General features: G+C 40.0%; 1 protein-coding gene across 3 annotated transcripts in view; it reads left to right on the top strand.

The window, feature by feature from the left end:
* The window catches only part of ARMC8 (armadillo repeat containing 8), a 100,038-nt gene that overhangs the window by 67,161 nt on the left and 16,561 nt on the right, over positions 1–16,316 (top strand). For all 3 annotated transcript variants that reach the window (XM_045199670.3, XM_045199669.3, XM_024566146.4), the window contains 6 exons: positions 3,804–3,886; positions 4,193–4,274; positions 7,762–7,848; positions 10,364–10,456; positions 12,900–13,049; positions 14,211–14,306. In XM_045199670.3, the coding sequence (XP_045055605.1) occupies positions 3,804–3,886; positions 4,193–4,274; positions 7,762–7,848; positions 10,364–10,456; positions 12,900–13,049; positions 14,211–14,306 (591 nt within the window). The remainder of the gene's footprint in view (positions 1–3,803; positions 3,887–4,192; positions 4,275–7,761; positions 7,849–10,363; positions 10,457–12,899; positions 13,050–14,210; positions 14,307–16,316) is intronic.

The following is a 16,316-nucleotide window of genomic DNA, read 5'->3' as shown; positions in this document are numbered from 1 at the left end:
CTATGACCTGAGAAGGGTGACCTAGTGCCTGAAGGAAGCATACCTCCAGATAGTTCTGCTGTTTTACAGTCTAATTCAGGGAAGGGTTACCAGCCACCTTACAGCTGTAACTTCCTTCCCAAAGTGTCAGCCACCACACCCCGAGAAAGTTTGAAAGTACAGAGCTCTGCTCTCCTGTTCCTGTGATCGGTTACTAACGTAGTTCTCCACGCTTCTCTCTGTCTTGAGCTGGAATAGCCTTTAGTGAGGCCATTCGTGGCCTTTTACCAAATGCTAGTAAAACTCCCATTCTTGAGAGTGGATGTTTCCAGATACTTATTTCACTCTGTCGGCTGTGAGCCCCATGGCACCTGTCGTTCCTACAGTGCTCTCGCTGACGTCGCGTGGAGTGCTGCAGCACTCATTAAACGGGTGACTGCGCATGCCTATTCAGTACTGGAAGTTGGGTGGGAGCATGGGCTCTCCCTCACCGCTGTATCTTCAGGTTTTGAAACCATGCCCTGCAGTCAGTGGGTGCTCAAATATTTGCTGAATAAATAAGTGGGCAAGCAGGTGGGAGCTGTGCCCTATTTGCCCTTCCTTGCCTTCTCCCTGGTTTTGACCCCCTAACTAGACCTGCAGTATCTCATCTCTTCTAATACCTTTCTTCCCACGCTGCTTCTCAAAAACATCATAGTTTGGCTCAGACTGTCATTTTTATTTGCCTGCTGATTGCAGAGGATTGGAGGTAAAATAATCATTGCTGTGTCCTTTCATTTTACTGACGGCCCAGGGAGCTAAAGCGAGTTGCTCAAGCTTATAGAGCACATCTTATCTGCCTACATGATTGCCACACCTCCCCTGTCCCTTGGCAGATTGACATCTTCAGTTGAATGTGGCCAGTAAACGTTATCCAGAAGCTTCTTTCTAATCTTGCCTATGTCCTAAGTCCCTGGAGCCAGTTGGAGAGTAACCCTGTGGTGCCTGTCCCCACAACCACCACCATTTCATTTCTGATAATATGGTTACACTCGGTACTGGCAACTATTTCTCCCAAGTTACCACTCCTCATTCCGAAGTAAAAATAATTTCTCAAGCCGTTAGAAAGGAGCATTCAGGCTTCAGTATATGGCCACCCAGTGTCTGAGACTTTTGTCCCAGGTTAGTGTCCTTTCCTTGCTGAAGGTCCTGATTTGGCCTTGACTGTTTCAAGAACAGTGACTAGTGCTTGACTGAAGTAAGCTGTCAGCCAACCAGTCTTTACTGTTACCCCAAGGAAATAGTCATGGGTCCTACCTGGTTTCTTGGAGTGAGAATGGTGATGGAATGAACAGAAGGCATAGTGCAAAGTCACTTGACTGGGTATTCTGGAAGAGATGGAATCAGATTTAACCTCATTTTAGTACCTGGATGACTGGGGAAATGCAAACACCACTAGCAGAGAGAGAGGAACAGACACGTAGGCAAAGTGCAGGTTTAGGGAGAAAAGGTAGACTCAGCATGGGACGCAGAGAGCATCAAACATCCAGATTGTATTTAGCAGGCAGTTGGAAGTATGGAGCTAGAAGTCGGGAAAGAACTCTAGGGCAGAATTGCAGATTAAAATGCAGAGAACTATCCATATCAAGCTAATGGTGAAGTCACAACAATTTTATATGTGTAGAGTGAGAGATGAAGGGGGCCTTGAGACACATATCCATTTAAGGAAGGTATGGGAGAGAGGACTATAACTTAAAGAGGTTAATGTTGGGGCATATATATCTTTTAAATAGAGGTGAAAGTGAGAGGTGGCACAGGCCAAGGGAAAGGACCCAGTGGGGTGGGGCAGAGTAAAGATGCAAGAAAGAGGTGTGGGGAGGTAATTTCTGGATCAAGGTGCAAGGGCTTCGAGCTTGAAGTACCCACGTTCAGTGTAACAAGAATGAAGACGAAAAATATGAAGTCATTGTAATGAGAAGGACATTTAGGCAACTGTGTCCCAAACAGAAAGCTATTTCCCTGCAAAAATGAGGTGGATGCAGAGGGACTCAGTGCATGAGAGGGGGAGGAAGAATTTGAGATAGGAAGTAAACATCCTAGGGAATGTGGGAATCTGCAGGTGAGTGCAAGGCTGGGGGAGCAGAGGGAGGGTCCTGCCGAGACAGGGCAGCCAGGTTTGGTGATTTTCTGCTGTAATATCAGCAGTTTGGGGTGTGAAACAGGAATGATTGGTGGGAGGACAGTGAAAAGAAGGAGTTTGTCTACTAAGTGGAGTATCTGAATAAGAAATCTAGGTCAGGGAGAAAGCTGTATGAGGGTCAAAAAAAGTAGGCAGTGGGAAAGGGAAGAGTTTTAGGGACCAGAAGGGGCAATGAGGACAAAGGGCGGATGTGCGGAAAGGTAAGGATGAGGTTAAGTTTGGTCTTGGGTGAGAATAGATCGATATAGTATGTTTTCTTCAGCCACTTACAAACCTGCAAATCACTGTACAAAAATTACCATTACTACCCTACAGCTACAGTGTGGTTCCCTGTACTTAATAGTTCATGTTCTTCTCCCCATCACCCTTAATTTCAACTCCTTTTTTTCTCTTCCTATTTGGTTTGAACATCCTGAGATTTCCTACCCCCTCCTGCTCTGAGGTCAGCCTTCTAACTCCTTTTGTTTTAGAATAGGTCAGTCGGTGATGCTCAATCTTGGTGGCACCCTGGACTCTACCTGAGCTTTAAAAAAAACATACAGGTCCCTGGGCCCCCCATCCCAGAGACTCTGACTTAATTGGCCTGGGATTTTTTTTTAAAAAGCTCCCCAGGTGATCTTCCCATGGGAGCAGTGACTCCCATTAATGTGTTGCCCATATTGGGAACTACCTGTTGAGCACAGGACTCCTCCTCTAGCCAGGACCATGTTACAAGCATGGCTGAGCATAAGGATTCTGGAGTCAGCTGCCTGGGTCCCCATTTCAGCTCTGTGATTCTAGGCAAGCTCTGTATTACCTAAATCCTTGGTTTCTTCATATGCTGATGGGAAGAATCATAATCATGCCCACAAAAAAGGTTAAATCAGATAATGTAATGTACTCACTCATACCACACCTGGCACAAAGAAGTACTCAACAAATATTAGTCTTGTTAATATTTGTATTGTGATTGCATTAGCATTTTTAATATGTTGCCTTTCCCTAGGACCACACAAGTGAAACTTAATTTCTTCACCACACTATTTATTTTGTATCGACACATTGCTTAATGAAGGAAGATCGTAGGCTATCTTGTTTTTAAATTTTTGAAAAAGCTTCATGATTGTAGTGACCACACGTAGCAGGGCTTGGTGCTGTAGTGAAAAATGGCAAGGAATATTTTTCTAAATATTTAACTTAGTTTCCATTTGCTTGGTAAGAAAGTAGCCAGCAAGTGACTCTTGTCAGAAATCCACACATTTCATTTCATAAAGGCTGCGTGTGGACCCTGACTTCCCTAGAATCTCACGCTGGCAGGAACCTGTCCAATAGTAGTTCGGTTGTATATTTCACTCTTTCTCAAGACTGTTTACGCAACACCTCTGCGCTATTCATGCCATGTAATTGTTGTTTCAAGTGCTTTTTTAAATAATCAAACATAATCTGCCCCTTACACCTGTCATTCAGCCTGGTGTAGGTCCTTAGGGGTAGCCCAACCTTTCTGATGAGATGCCTGCCCCCGCCGCAAAATGATGGTTCCAGAGGTAAAAAACTCTTGCTCAAAACAACATTAAACTTCTAATGACGTTATCTTACTTGCATTTACAAGCAGTGAAGTTTGTCATCTTTGTGTTGTTATTTATGCAGCATTAACCTTTTTCTCCAGATCATTGAGACTGAAAATATGATGGACCGAATTGTGACTGGCTTGTCTGAGTCTAGTGTCAAGGTGCGGTTAGCTGCTGTCAGGTATGAGCTTTAAATGGTCTGAATAAAAATCCCCTGCCATGTGTTTAACCTGTTTCCTTTCTGGACCTTCACCAAGTAAGCACAGAATCCAGGTGTTACTCAAAAGTCTGCTCAGGTGAATTCAGTGTATAGCATTTTAAACAGAAGCTAGTCTAAAAAGCCCACGAAGATTTCTGACGTAGTTGAATTAATAACGTCTGTGGATATACTTGAAGTGGATGTTAGTAATTGTGAAATGCCAAGCAGTGTGTTTGAAAAGTGTAAGTTTCAGCCTCTTGTGAAGCTAATTTTGATTATTCTTTGTAGATGTTTGCACAGTTTATCTAGATCTGTGCAGCAGCTTCGAACCAGCTTCCAGGATCACGCCGTGTGGAAACCTCTAATGAAGGTAAGGAAAGAAAGGGTCAGCAACTGACACCCATTCCCACGGAGCCTTTAGGGAGTAGCTGACAGCGTTCTGTGGTCTAGAAGTACGTGTGATTTTTGTGTAGAACGTTTCGAACAGTTATTTCCTCAAATCTCAGGTTCTAAGCACCTTTAGACCTACAGAATGCGTGTCTGAGTTCAGCATCTCATGTGTGACAGGGGCGTGCCTGCCTGGTTTTCTTCTATTAAATAAAACTTTAGTTACTTACCTGATCTCCCTATGTGTTTAGTATCACACTTTGGACTTACATCCAGTCATCTTTGTAATTTTTAGTTATAAAAGGAGACGATGAATCAGCCATTTATAGATATAATCCGTTCTTAGTCCTTTGGCACTCCCTTGATACTTTTTAACACAGCTGTTGCCTCCTGTTTCTCTACTTCAAAATAACTTCTTTTGGTCTTAGGTCTTTTCCGGGGTCGGAGGCAGGGGGTTGTTCAGGTCAATTAAATCTTAATTGAGACTCAGAATATGCATCAAGTTGCTGCTAATATTATTCCTGATACATTACAGAACCACAGGCCAACTTGGCCTCTGGTCCATCCTTTTTCCTTTAAGTGACCATACACCTTGCATTCAATCAACAGAATTTTTTGTTTATGTTTTTGGTTTCTTTGTTTTGTTTTTTAGTACCTGCTAAGAAAGCCTCAGGGCATGGTAAGGCTACCACACCTTTTTACTGTAGAGCTCTTGCCTTCAGCTTAAAGCATCAGGTTACAGTTGGAAGCATCTGTGTGGTAGAAATAGTCACTGGAGGCTTCAGGCAGGAAGACTGTGGAAAGAGAGAGGAGCAGCAGGAACAGAAACATTACATTGTGGTTTGTGCAGGAAGTGTAAGGGGGCCTCCAGGACTGTAGTGCAGGGTTGGGGTGTGGGCACTGGTGAAGAGTCGGACCGGTGCTGTCTTCAGTTGGGTGATTCGCCTGTTGCCACTCTTTCTTGTCCTTAGATTGCACCTTTTTCATAGCAGCTTAATCTTGATTTATTGATTCTGGCCATTCAGGATTTTTTTAAGTGGTCCGTTTCCCTAAATACCTTTCAAATATTTCTTCCCTAATGGCTCAGCTCAGTGCCCCTCTATCAAGTGAATCAGAAGTGCAGAGACACGTGGTTTCTCACCTTTTACCTGGGAAAGGTTTGGTGAGCGATCTGGAAGGGTTTTGTGCACTTGGGTACGTGTGGGTGTACTTACTCTCAAACTACTGCTTTGTTGTACATTTAAAGTATAGATAGTATTAAAAGCTCGGAAATAGATCAGTAATTTATTTTAGATATTTCAGTTCCTCGTACTTCAAAGACTGTTTGCCTGTCTATTGATTTTTGCCCTTTTTCATTTCCATGTTTTTAAGTCTTGGTTAGCAAACCACAGGAGAGTAGCCACTTGATTTTAATTAAAATTTGTATCTGATCATTTTTTGTCAATATTTTGTGAAACTCGATTTGGTCAAAGTTAGATATCAGCTTGTAAGTTTCACATGTTGTGTCTTGCCCTACACAGAGTAAATGCTTTTAAGAATTTCTTAGACTCTCTTCTCTTTTAGTTTATTGTTCAATGTTATCTAATTTGAAAATAAAACGATAAAAGCACATTAATTTCTATAAAACAATATTTTAAAAAGTGAATCATATCAAGCAAAGCAGCTTTTTAAAGCCTTGGTACACACTCACACATTTAAACCAGTATTCTAAGTAGTGTGATTTTGGAAATGATTATTGCTTTTATTTTACAGAAATTCATTGAGCACCCATTTTGTGCTGTGACATTTGGTTGACACCGGCCAGGAGAAATTAGGCCATAGGTATATAGATTATTCCTTCAGAAGCTCAAATTCGTTAATAGAAAAGGAGATTGGCATGGCCACACAGAGAATTTGAACAGTGTGGACAGTAATAAGGGTCCTAAGAGAGGCCACAGACAGTGGCAGTGGTTGCTCAGAGGAGGACAGAATGACTTCTGCCTGGAAGGGCTCCAAGGAGGTTTCTGGAAGGGGATAGCCTCGCAGCATGGGTACGGGGAGCACCACGCAGGAAGGTCATGGAAAGGCATGGAACGGTGACCAGGGTCTTAGAGGGGGTTGTGGCACACACAGAGATCAGCATAATATATGAGATTTGATCTTTATCAACTAGCTAACAATTCCCAGGAAAGTTAAAACAGTATCTTAGGAGAACTGCTTCTGTTTTGTAATTCTTGCTTATTCTTAACTTGAGAACTTCAGCTTTAATTTAGCTGAAGAAGCTAAATATATATTTAAAGAGGCAGATAATATATTTAACTCTAAGTTTTTTGTGTGATTCTCCATTCCATTGTGCATAGCTAGAGCTCCTATGAATGCTTTGGGATCACAAGCCTTATCCAGATCTGACCCCAAAGGCAGAGGACTTTGGTGGAATGGTTATTGCATATAAGTGGTACTGTTTGTGAAGCCCTTTATCTTAGAATCTAGAAAGAACAGGTTCTGATTAAAGCTAATGGTGACTAACATTGGTCATCATGCTGTGTTGTCATCTGAGTCCAGTGCGAGTCTGTGGCATTTAGTTTACTCGATGCCTGTCACATGTGCCTGGTCACAGCACAAATTATGGCAATAAATTACCTTTCTAAAAACCTTACTTATATAGCCAGTAGCATGTACCAGTTACCGTTCTAAAACCTTTTTGTTTATTAATTCTCACAACAACCTTATGAAGCAGATACGATTATTATCCCCATTTGACAGCCCAGGAGTCCACATACCTATTCATTGGCTGAGCTGAAATTGGCACTCAGGTGGTCTGTGTTCTTATCTTTTGTGCCATGACGCTTCCCTTATTATTCACCCTATCACATTTTATCCTAATAGCTCTGTCAAGGAAGTGTTGTTTAATTTAACTCAAAAGCGCAGAGAGGTTAAGAAATGTACTCGAGTGCACACATCTCATACATGGGGGGGTAAGAGTTGGAACCAGGCCAAGTGATTCCAGTCTCCAGGACTAGCCCCCCGCATTACCCTGCCTGTGCAGCAGCTTCATCCACCGTGCTCCTGGTCAAATATAAGTCTTTCTAGGGACACTTCAGAAAGTGCTGGGCCCGAGGACAGTTCTGTGGTTTCAAAATCAGCCTGATTTGTTGCAGTAGAATGAGCTAACTTTCCCTAAAGCAGTCCCATGGTTTTCAAACTTTTTACATGGGGCACACCTGCCTGACTTGTGTCTGTCTGCTTTTCTGTGCAAGAACCCTCACCCTGGCATTGGAGCTGTAGCTTCTCCAGCAAGATAGATGTGAGGGTCATAATTATAGCACGAGGTAAACGCTCACACGATGTCAAGTGGGTCTTTCCTAACCAGCTCTCTAATATGGGAATTCAGGTTGAAAGATAAATTGGGCTTTTTTTCCTCATTATTGTTAAGATCTCACCTCCATGTCTCCAAACCATTAATAGCATCCCTTTTTTTTTTAATTCCCTAGGTATTACAAAATGCACCAGATGAAATCCTAGTCGTAGCATCATCCATGCTATGTAATCTTCTTCTTGAATTTTCTCCAAGCAAAGAGGTTAGTATTGATTTTCTCTTCCTACACCTTGCCCAGTCCTGCCAAGACCTTGGTCAAATAATCTTCACAGTAGTTGACATTGAAATTTGAAGATTGGGTTTAAAAACTGTTTCTGAATTGCTTGATGCTGCAAAGAAGAGGGCAGCAAAATAAATCATTTTTAAATATGGTTACTATAATTTTCTGTTATGCCTTATATTCTGCCTGGCATATTCAGATTATTTAAAAAATATTATAGTTTACAGTAACTCTAAACTTCCTACAACTGCAAATGTAAGAAAATTACAAAAATAATAGACTATTTTCAAATTATATTTACTAAAGAGTAAATAAGTACTCAATTTTGTGTAAACCAGGGTTATAAGTGATTTCAAGGAGATACAAAGGAGGGAGGAAGCCTTATAGTTAATTTTATCATGGTGAAGTGTCTCTGGTGTGCCCAGTCGTGAACTGAGGTTTAGACACTTACTGTGCACCGAGCAGTCCCATTTTTGTTGGCCTTCTTTTCTGAACTGTAATACCTACAGACTTCTGACTGTAATTGGGAAGGCATTAGTAACGGGCGGAGGTTCAGAGACAGCCATTCAACAAGCAATAATAATCTTGGAACAGAAGGGGAGAGACTGACCATTATTCTGAAGGAGACAAAGGCGAGACAAAGGCGAGACAAGGGCGAGACAAGATGCCAGAGCTCCCATCACTTCTTCTCTGCCCTGGTGGTGGGGCTCTTGGTCTGATGACAGTCCAGTTGCAGTCAGTGTGACACCATTAGTCGTCCTGCGCAGCTGTTGTGATGCCTCGGATCTACCTTCAGAATAGTTAGGGTCTAGTTAGGAAGTAAGGTAGATGATTGGTTTTTCATATTAAAAATAAACTGGCTTATAGCTAGCAGTACTGTGTTGTATATTTCAAAGTTGTTAAGAGAGTAGATCTTAAAAGTTCTTACCACCAGGGACAAAATTGTAGCCATGTGTGATTATGAATTTTAACTAGACTTATTCTGATGATCACTTTGCAATACATACTTATACTGAGTGATGTTTTATACTTGAAACTAACATAATGTTTTATGTCAATTATATTTCAATAAATAAATAATAAGCTGGATTTTGAACTGGAAGGTAAGGAAGTGCTTTAAGACCATTATTGGGCCAGGTGACTAAATTGGAATATGGATTGTAGATTCAATAAAAGTATTGTTTTAATGTTAACTTCTCTGAATTTGGTAACTGTTCTGTGGTTAGCTAAGAGAATATTCTTGTTCTTAGGAAATGCACATTGAAGTACTAAGGGTAAAGGGGCATGATGTATGCGCTCTACTTTCAAATGGTTTGGAAAAGATAAAAAAGGCAAATATACTGACAGCTGTGAGAGGGGAGGGGGAGGTAGGAACTGATTAAAAGGTGAAGGGATTAGTCAAAGAACATATATGAAGGACCCATGGACATGGAAAGCCATGAAGGGACTGGTTATCGAAGTGGGGGAAGGAGGGGTGAAGGAGGAAAAAGTGGGACAATGTAATAGCATAAACAATAAAACATTTGAAAAAGAAAAAATGCAAATATAGGTTTATAGAATGAGAGATAAGGAATAAGCAAAATGGTAAGGCAAAATATTAAAAATTGGTTAATCTGGGAAAAGACTTTATGTAAGTTCCATGTATCAATCTTGCTACTTTGTATGTTTGACCTTAGCTGAAAATAAAAAGTAAAAAAGAATACCACAATTTGTACGAGTAGAGGAATGTGTATCTTTGGAAATGTCACCGTGGAAAACACTGCTGTTTCTTGGTGTATAAGTGTCCATTGTTTAAGACATTTTCTAGAATCCACTTGACAAATGGCCTTTTAAGCATTCATTGGTGATGAAAATCAGCCCTCTAGGATTTGAACTTTTAAAAAATTAACAAAACTCATTTTCAGCTAAGTGTCATAAATTAAGCAAGCGGGCTAAAGTGTGCTATTTTAGGTGTATTATTGAGAAGTAGTCCTGAAAGTAGCTCTAACAGATGAATTCTGTTTGGAATGAGATTGACAATTTGGAAGGAAGATGGGTTATCTTAAGTTCCATTTTAAATCAGCCGATTGCTCCATAGTCCCAGCTTGTAAACAACTCGTGACCTAGTGAGATCGCATGCCTGCCCAGAGCAGGAGCGATGGGCTCTCAGAAGATGGTGAGAACGAGAGTGTGGGCCTGGATCGTGGAATCGTAGAGCGTGTGTAGAATGTACGGATGATTAGGCTGTCTCCTGAGTCTTTCAGGACTACCAGAGAAGCAGGAAATGACAGGGATTATTTGTATTTTTAGATTTGAGAGAGAATAACTGTCTTTGCCATTCTCAAGGTGATTTTTATGGCCACCTCACTCCCTGCTCTGTGAAAGTTGCATGGATTTGGGTAAGAATGGGAACAAAATCATAAGCAGAGTGCCACGGTATATACACATGTAGCTTGCAAACCTGAATTAAAGCTGTGTTGTTGTGTTTTCTGTCTGTTTTTTCCCTTTCCAATGGCAGCCAATTTTAGAATCAGGAGCTGTAGAGCTGCTTTGTGGATTAACCCAAAGTGAAAATCCCGCTTTACGAGTGAATGGAATTTGGGCTCTTATGGTATGTTTCACTCTTTTATGTATGTCATCGCTTACAAAGAGAATAGAGCTATTTGCAAAGGTAAAACTAAAGCATGTGTTATTTGAAACATCTGGATTTTTTTTAAATCTTGCTATTTTAGCCCAGCTTTCTAATCACCTAGGACCTAGAGGACTCCATATTCAGCTTTCAGATTCAAATATAAGCAACTTACTTGGCCACTGTGGGCCTCTGTTCTCCTATTTATTATTAAGGGAGGTGGACAGATGTTTAAACTTGACTTACCTAGTTTTGGAAAACAAATCTTCCTCATCATGAACATTCTGATATACGTATAGGGCTACCTACTTTACAAGGCACTTTTGTGTCTCCTTTGCTTTTTAAAATTTTATCTTTAAATTACAGTTTACATTTAATATTATTTTGTATTAGTTTCAGGTATATAGAATAATGGTTAGGTAATCATATACTTTACATAGTGGTCCCACTCCCCACCCCCAATATTTCAAGTGCCCACCTGGCACCACACATAGTTATTATAATATTATTGACTGTATGTCTGTGCTGTACTTTACATCCCCATAACTATTTTGTATGTGTCTCCTTTGCTTTTTATAGCAACTTTGTGAAATAAGCTAGGGAATATGTATATTTTACAGGTAAGTAAACTAAGGCACAGAGTGATTGAATAACTTATCCATAGTAACAGAATTGGTGCATAAATTGTTTCTAGGAAGTGATTTATAGTAATCTAAATTTTTTAAATTTATAACTATGAAGCCAAAGAACCATTTATCCTTAAGATGTAATAAGTAAAATTCATTGAAATTGAAATCTTACATAGATTTTTAAAAAACACAATTAGAGTAATCACAATTTAACTATCATGTACCAGACACTAGGCAGGTGTTTTATACTTACCTCTAATTCTTACTCTAAGTTATACTGGTATGTGTCCACCTTACAGCAGGGACAGTGGGGCATAGGGAGGGTAAGTGAATTGCCCAAGTCCTCAGAACTAATCAGTGTTGGAAATGGGTTTGAACCTGTCCCAGGCCCGTTCTCCCTGTTCCAGCTTATATCTGCTGTCTTTTCACATGAACTATAGGATGGAAAAAAATCATCTTCTAAGAAAGTACTGAATCCAGTACCTTCACACTTATTTTTCTCCTTAACTTTGCACCAGCTTTTAGCACTTTTCCTTCTTGAAAATCCTTCCTAGGACTTAATTTCTTTTCTACCTAGCTTCCTCTTTAACAACCTTCCCAGGGGACATTCCCTGAAATTTCAATTCCCAGTTTCCAATTCCCTTTACACTTCGGTTTCAGGGACTTCATCCACTCTCATAGTTTCAACTTCCACTGATAGATGAGGTTACTTTGAAATATGCACAGCCAGACATGATGCCCTGTTCCCCAGTTCTATCACTTAACCTATGAGACTACATTTGAGGGCTCCCCAACGTGTACAGTTTTTTTTAGTGTTGAAAATTGAATTTATCATCCCATTCCTCAAGTCCACGTTGACTATTCTTATTCTCATCAATCTCTGTATCAACCAGCCGCTGTGTTCTGTCTCCACTTAGTGTAAAACCTTGGAATCATCTTTGGCCTTGTCTCTTGACATCTCACCCAGTACTGTTCTTACTCTTCCATGCCCCTTGCATCATTAGGTATCTTTGTGTTTCATACATCTTAACTCCTTAATTAAAAATAAGTTCCTGGAGGGCAATAACCACATAGTATAGTAAGTCTTTAGTTTACAAGAGATTTTTGTACCCAAAGTTGATTTATGACTTATTTGGAATATACCATTTTTTTCCTTCAGACATGCAATTGTAATTTCAGGTGAAGCTGAGGTAATCCACAATGTGTCCAGAAAGGAGAAAAAAAAAATAGCTACTGGCCATCTGGGGTTGCTGGTGGGTTGCTTGGATACAGCCCCTACCTCCTGTGTGACATGGCCTAGCCGCGTCAACACCCAGCATAGTACTGTGAACACAACAGGTGTCTCATGCCAGTGAAGTTAACAAAACCCACTACTTATTTTCATCCGTCATAAGCATTGATTTTAAGTCATCCTCAAAATGCACAGCACAGTGTGTGTAGTTGTTAATGGTCGTTTTGTTATTAAAGTACACAGAAGGCAACTTGATAACCATAAGGATAAACGCAAAAGTTATCATGGATTTTGTATTTATTTGAGAAATCTTAAGACACTCAAATGTCAGTGTCAGGAAGTCATCATATTCCTAATGAAGGAGTATTACACACAAGTGACCATTGTTTTTCCCTTGACAGACAGAATTAAAGGTAATTAACAGGAATCAGAAAAATAATGTGACTTATACTTGAGTTTTTTGCAGATTCTATTAGTACTTTAAAAATAATCAGAGTTACTATTAAAGTACAATTTAATAAAGCAAATGTAGACATGATTCTTGAAATTTCTTTAACCCTTTCAGAATATGGCATTTCAGGCTGAACAAAAAATAAAAGCAGATATTTTACGAAGCTTGAGTACTGAACAGCTATTCCGGTTATTATCAGATTCAGATTTGAATGTGCTGATGAAGACACTGGGACTTCTTAGAAATCTCCTCTCTACTCGGCCTGTAAGTAAAATCACTGAAGTTTCCAGATCAGCTACCCCAACATGTGCATTATAAAACATTGCCCTCCCTTTCCTCTCCAAGTGTGATCGAAAAACTCCTTCCCAGAGAAGCAAGGACTTGACGTCTAGACTGTCACCTTCATAGATGTTCTGGGAGCTGCTTCACCAAAGCGCCACCTGACGCTTCATTCCTGCACTGCCTGTCCTGTCTCCTTCCCCTTCCTCCTTGCTGCATACGAGCCTGTCTTAATTCGTTACTTTATTCTTACCTGGTTGGCTGGCCATGGAGGGTTTTCTTACAGCCTAATCAGTTACCTCTGAGGCCTCTGATTCTTTCACTTAGAGAATCTCCCTCAATGCAATTCCGTAGACATGCATCCCCTGCCCCCCACATGTACTGAATTGACTTTGGAAGACGTCACTGTGGAGAACAGTGGATATATGGCAGAGCAGGAGAGGCCGAGCTTGGCTGTGGAGTCCCTCTCCTTGTTCTCTAGTGGTCCCTGAGCAACACTGTCGGGGGCCACCATGTAGATGAAAAAACATGAGTGGTCCCTTCTCTGTGCCTCACTTGTTGTTTTGTTTTTGTTCAATTTATTTAAACTAAAAGGAAAAGAAAAAAAACCAGTTCACCCATGTCCCCCAGCCCACCCTCTACCCCTTACCTCTGACAACCACAAAACTGTATCTGTATCCATGAGCTTAATCTTCTAATTTCTATAAAAAATGTTTTTATGTTATTATGTATTATTGTTTATATGTCACTTGTTTTTTTAGTTATCTTTGTACATTTATGCCCCAGATAGCAAATGTATCTATACGATATTGTCCATGTCTCTGGCTTCCCCCATCTCCTTCACCCATTTCTATGTGCCTTGTTTTCTTCAATATTTTGGGGCTTGAGGATCCCATGTGATTGTAATTCTATGGTCAATCAAGACAAGTCTATGCTCTCTTCATCTTCAAGTCATCAAAAAAAAAGTGTTGAAGGCAAAAAACAGCTTCAAAATGTAATACACACTGTTCTTTGATACCCAGTTCTATACTATATGCTGTGGTATTCTCTATGGAGAAGTTGTGTATTTAGAAGCCTTCTGTTATATCCTGTGGTTTGTTCCTCTGTTCCCCAGGTGGTAATTGTGGATTTCCCATTGTTTTGCAGCATATTGATAAAATAATGAGTACTCATGGGAAGCAGATTATGCAAGCCGTCACTCTTATTCTGGAAGGAGAACATAACATTGAAGTCAAAGAACAGGTACGTGTTCCCTTTTTTTGAGGAATATCTTCTGATTATACCAAGAAAGGTTTTCTACCACCCTTTAAACTCTCTTTAAGAATTCTTCCCCCTGCAATAGAAGAGAACATGACCCGAGTTTATAGTTTCACCCTCCAGGTCATGTACTGTACACACTGTCTCTGTACCCACAGGGACCACCGCCTTCGGTCATTCTAGAGTGAATCCTTTCTCCAGGGCTCTCCGTTTCTGGTCCTCTCTACCACCGTGCTCTGACCTCAAATTCCTGCAGCTCCCTGATAAAATAATCCCTTACGCTGGAAAAAGTTTTGTGTCTTTATTCTTTTACATTTCTGTTCTTTATTTGTATCCCTTACCCCTACTTTTTGTTGAATTTCGGTAGGGCAGGTTTAGGGTAGGCAAAAAACCAGAAGCTATGTATTCATGAGAGGACAGTTTGGGAAATACTTTTCTGTAATTCCCTGGGATTACTATAAGATGTTTAACATAGTACATATTTTATTTTGTTATTTTAAAAAATCACCTACATACTTAAAATTTTAACACAAGATCCGAGGTAAAGATACTGTGCAACTGTCTAGCATAGGTGTTGGCTATGGGTGTGTTCGCTTTCAAAATTCATTGTGCTGTACACCTCCATGTATGGAAGAAACTTGCCAAGTTCATCAGTTCTCGAGTTAGAGTCATTCAGCAGGCTTTAGAAGAACAATCCAGAAAGTCAGAGTGATAGGTCTGAGGAGCCGAGATTGAATTCGTAAGCAAAAAAAAAGGTGATACATTTAACAAAGTGGTTTTAATACAGATACTTTAGATGATTTCTCTTAGAATTCAATAACAACTTTTTTTGTGAAAAAAACAACACAGGAAAAGTATAATTTCATAAGCATCACTGAAATTAGGTCGATTGAGATTTATTACTGGAATGCAGCAATGAAGTACACACATTGTTCAAAAGAAACTTTCTACCCAGAAAGCATAGGAATGAATATCGTGTATTAAAGACAGCTCGCCTAGATAGAACTCCTCTAACTTGAAAAGCGAAGCAAGGTAAGGCAGGGTTTAGGTGAGGTCAAAAGAAGAGACCAACAACATCAACACTAATGTTTTTGGGCAGAACACAAATAATACATTTACAAAGTTCTAGTGTTGGTTTAAAAGTAGGCAGCTATGGAAGGCTTAAACTATCTAGTTGTTAGCTGGTAGTTTAATTCCTGCTAAAAGCATCTGATAAATTTCATTTTCTTTTTTATTAAGGTGTGTTGATATAAAATTAGCTGCATGTATTTAAAATGTAGAATGTGATAAATTGGCGCGCACATACTGTGAAATGACCACTGCCTTTAGATCAGGGACAAGGCAATTCTTACCAATCCTGTTCAACATGGTGCAGAAATTCCTGCCAAGCACCGTAAGGAAAAAGGAAAAAGGAGAGAAAAGGCATATAGGTTGGAAAGAAGGAAAGCTATTCCCAGAGACATGAATATCTATGTGGAACATGCTGTGGACTCATCAAAAAACCTAGAGCTAGTCAGTGAGTTAAGCAACGCCACAAGATACTGTAGCAGAATCCATTGTATTTTTAGATAGTAGCAGTGAACAAGTGGATGAAATTTGAAAAACAGTACCATTTACAGGAGCTCAGGAAAAATGAAATACTTACATAGAAATCTCTCAAAACAGGTTCAGGATCTATATGTTGAAAACTACAAAATGGTAATGAAAGAAACCCAAGACCTAAATAAATGGAGAGGTATATACTATGTTGAAATGTCAGTTTTCCCCAGGTTGTTTATAGATTCACTACAGTCCCAATCAAAATCCCAACATGACTTCCGGTAAATATGAATACAGCTGTGAGTGTCTGAAACCTCTGTCTTTAGAAATAGATTCTAGAATCTCTTGGAAAGGCAAGGGAGCTAGAATGGCCAAAACAATTTTGGGGGGAGAAAAAGAACGAGGTTGGAGGATTCACAATACCTGCTTTCAAGTCTTAACTATAAAAGTCATGCC

Source organism: Desmodus rotundus, chromosome 8 (genome assembly GCF_022682495.2).
Source record: "Desmodus rotundus isolate HL8 chromosome 8, HLdesRot8A.1, whole genome shotgun sequence".
Lineage (NCBI taxonomy): Eukaryota > Metazoa > Chordata > Mammalia > Chiroptera > Phyllostomidae > Desmodus > Desmodus rotundus.
Note: the sequence above shows the minus strand (reverse complement) of the source record. Positions and strands in the feature narration are given on the sequence as shown.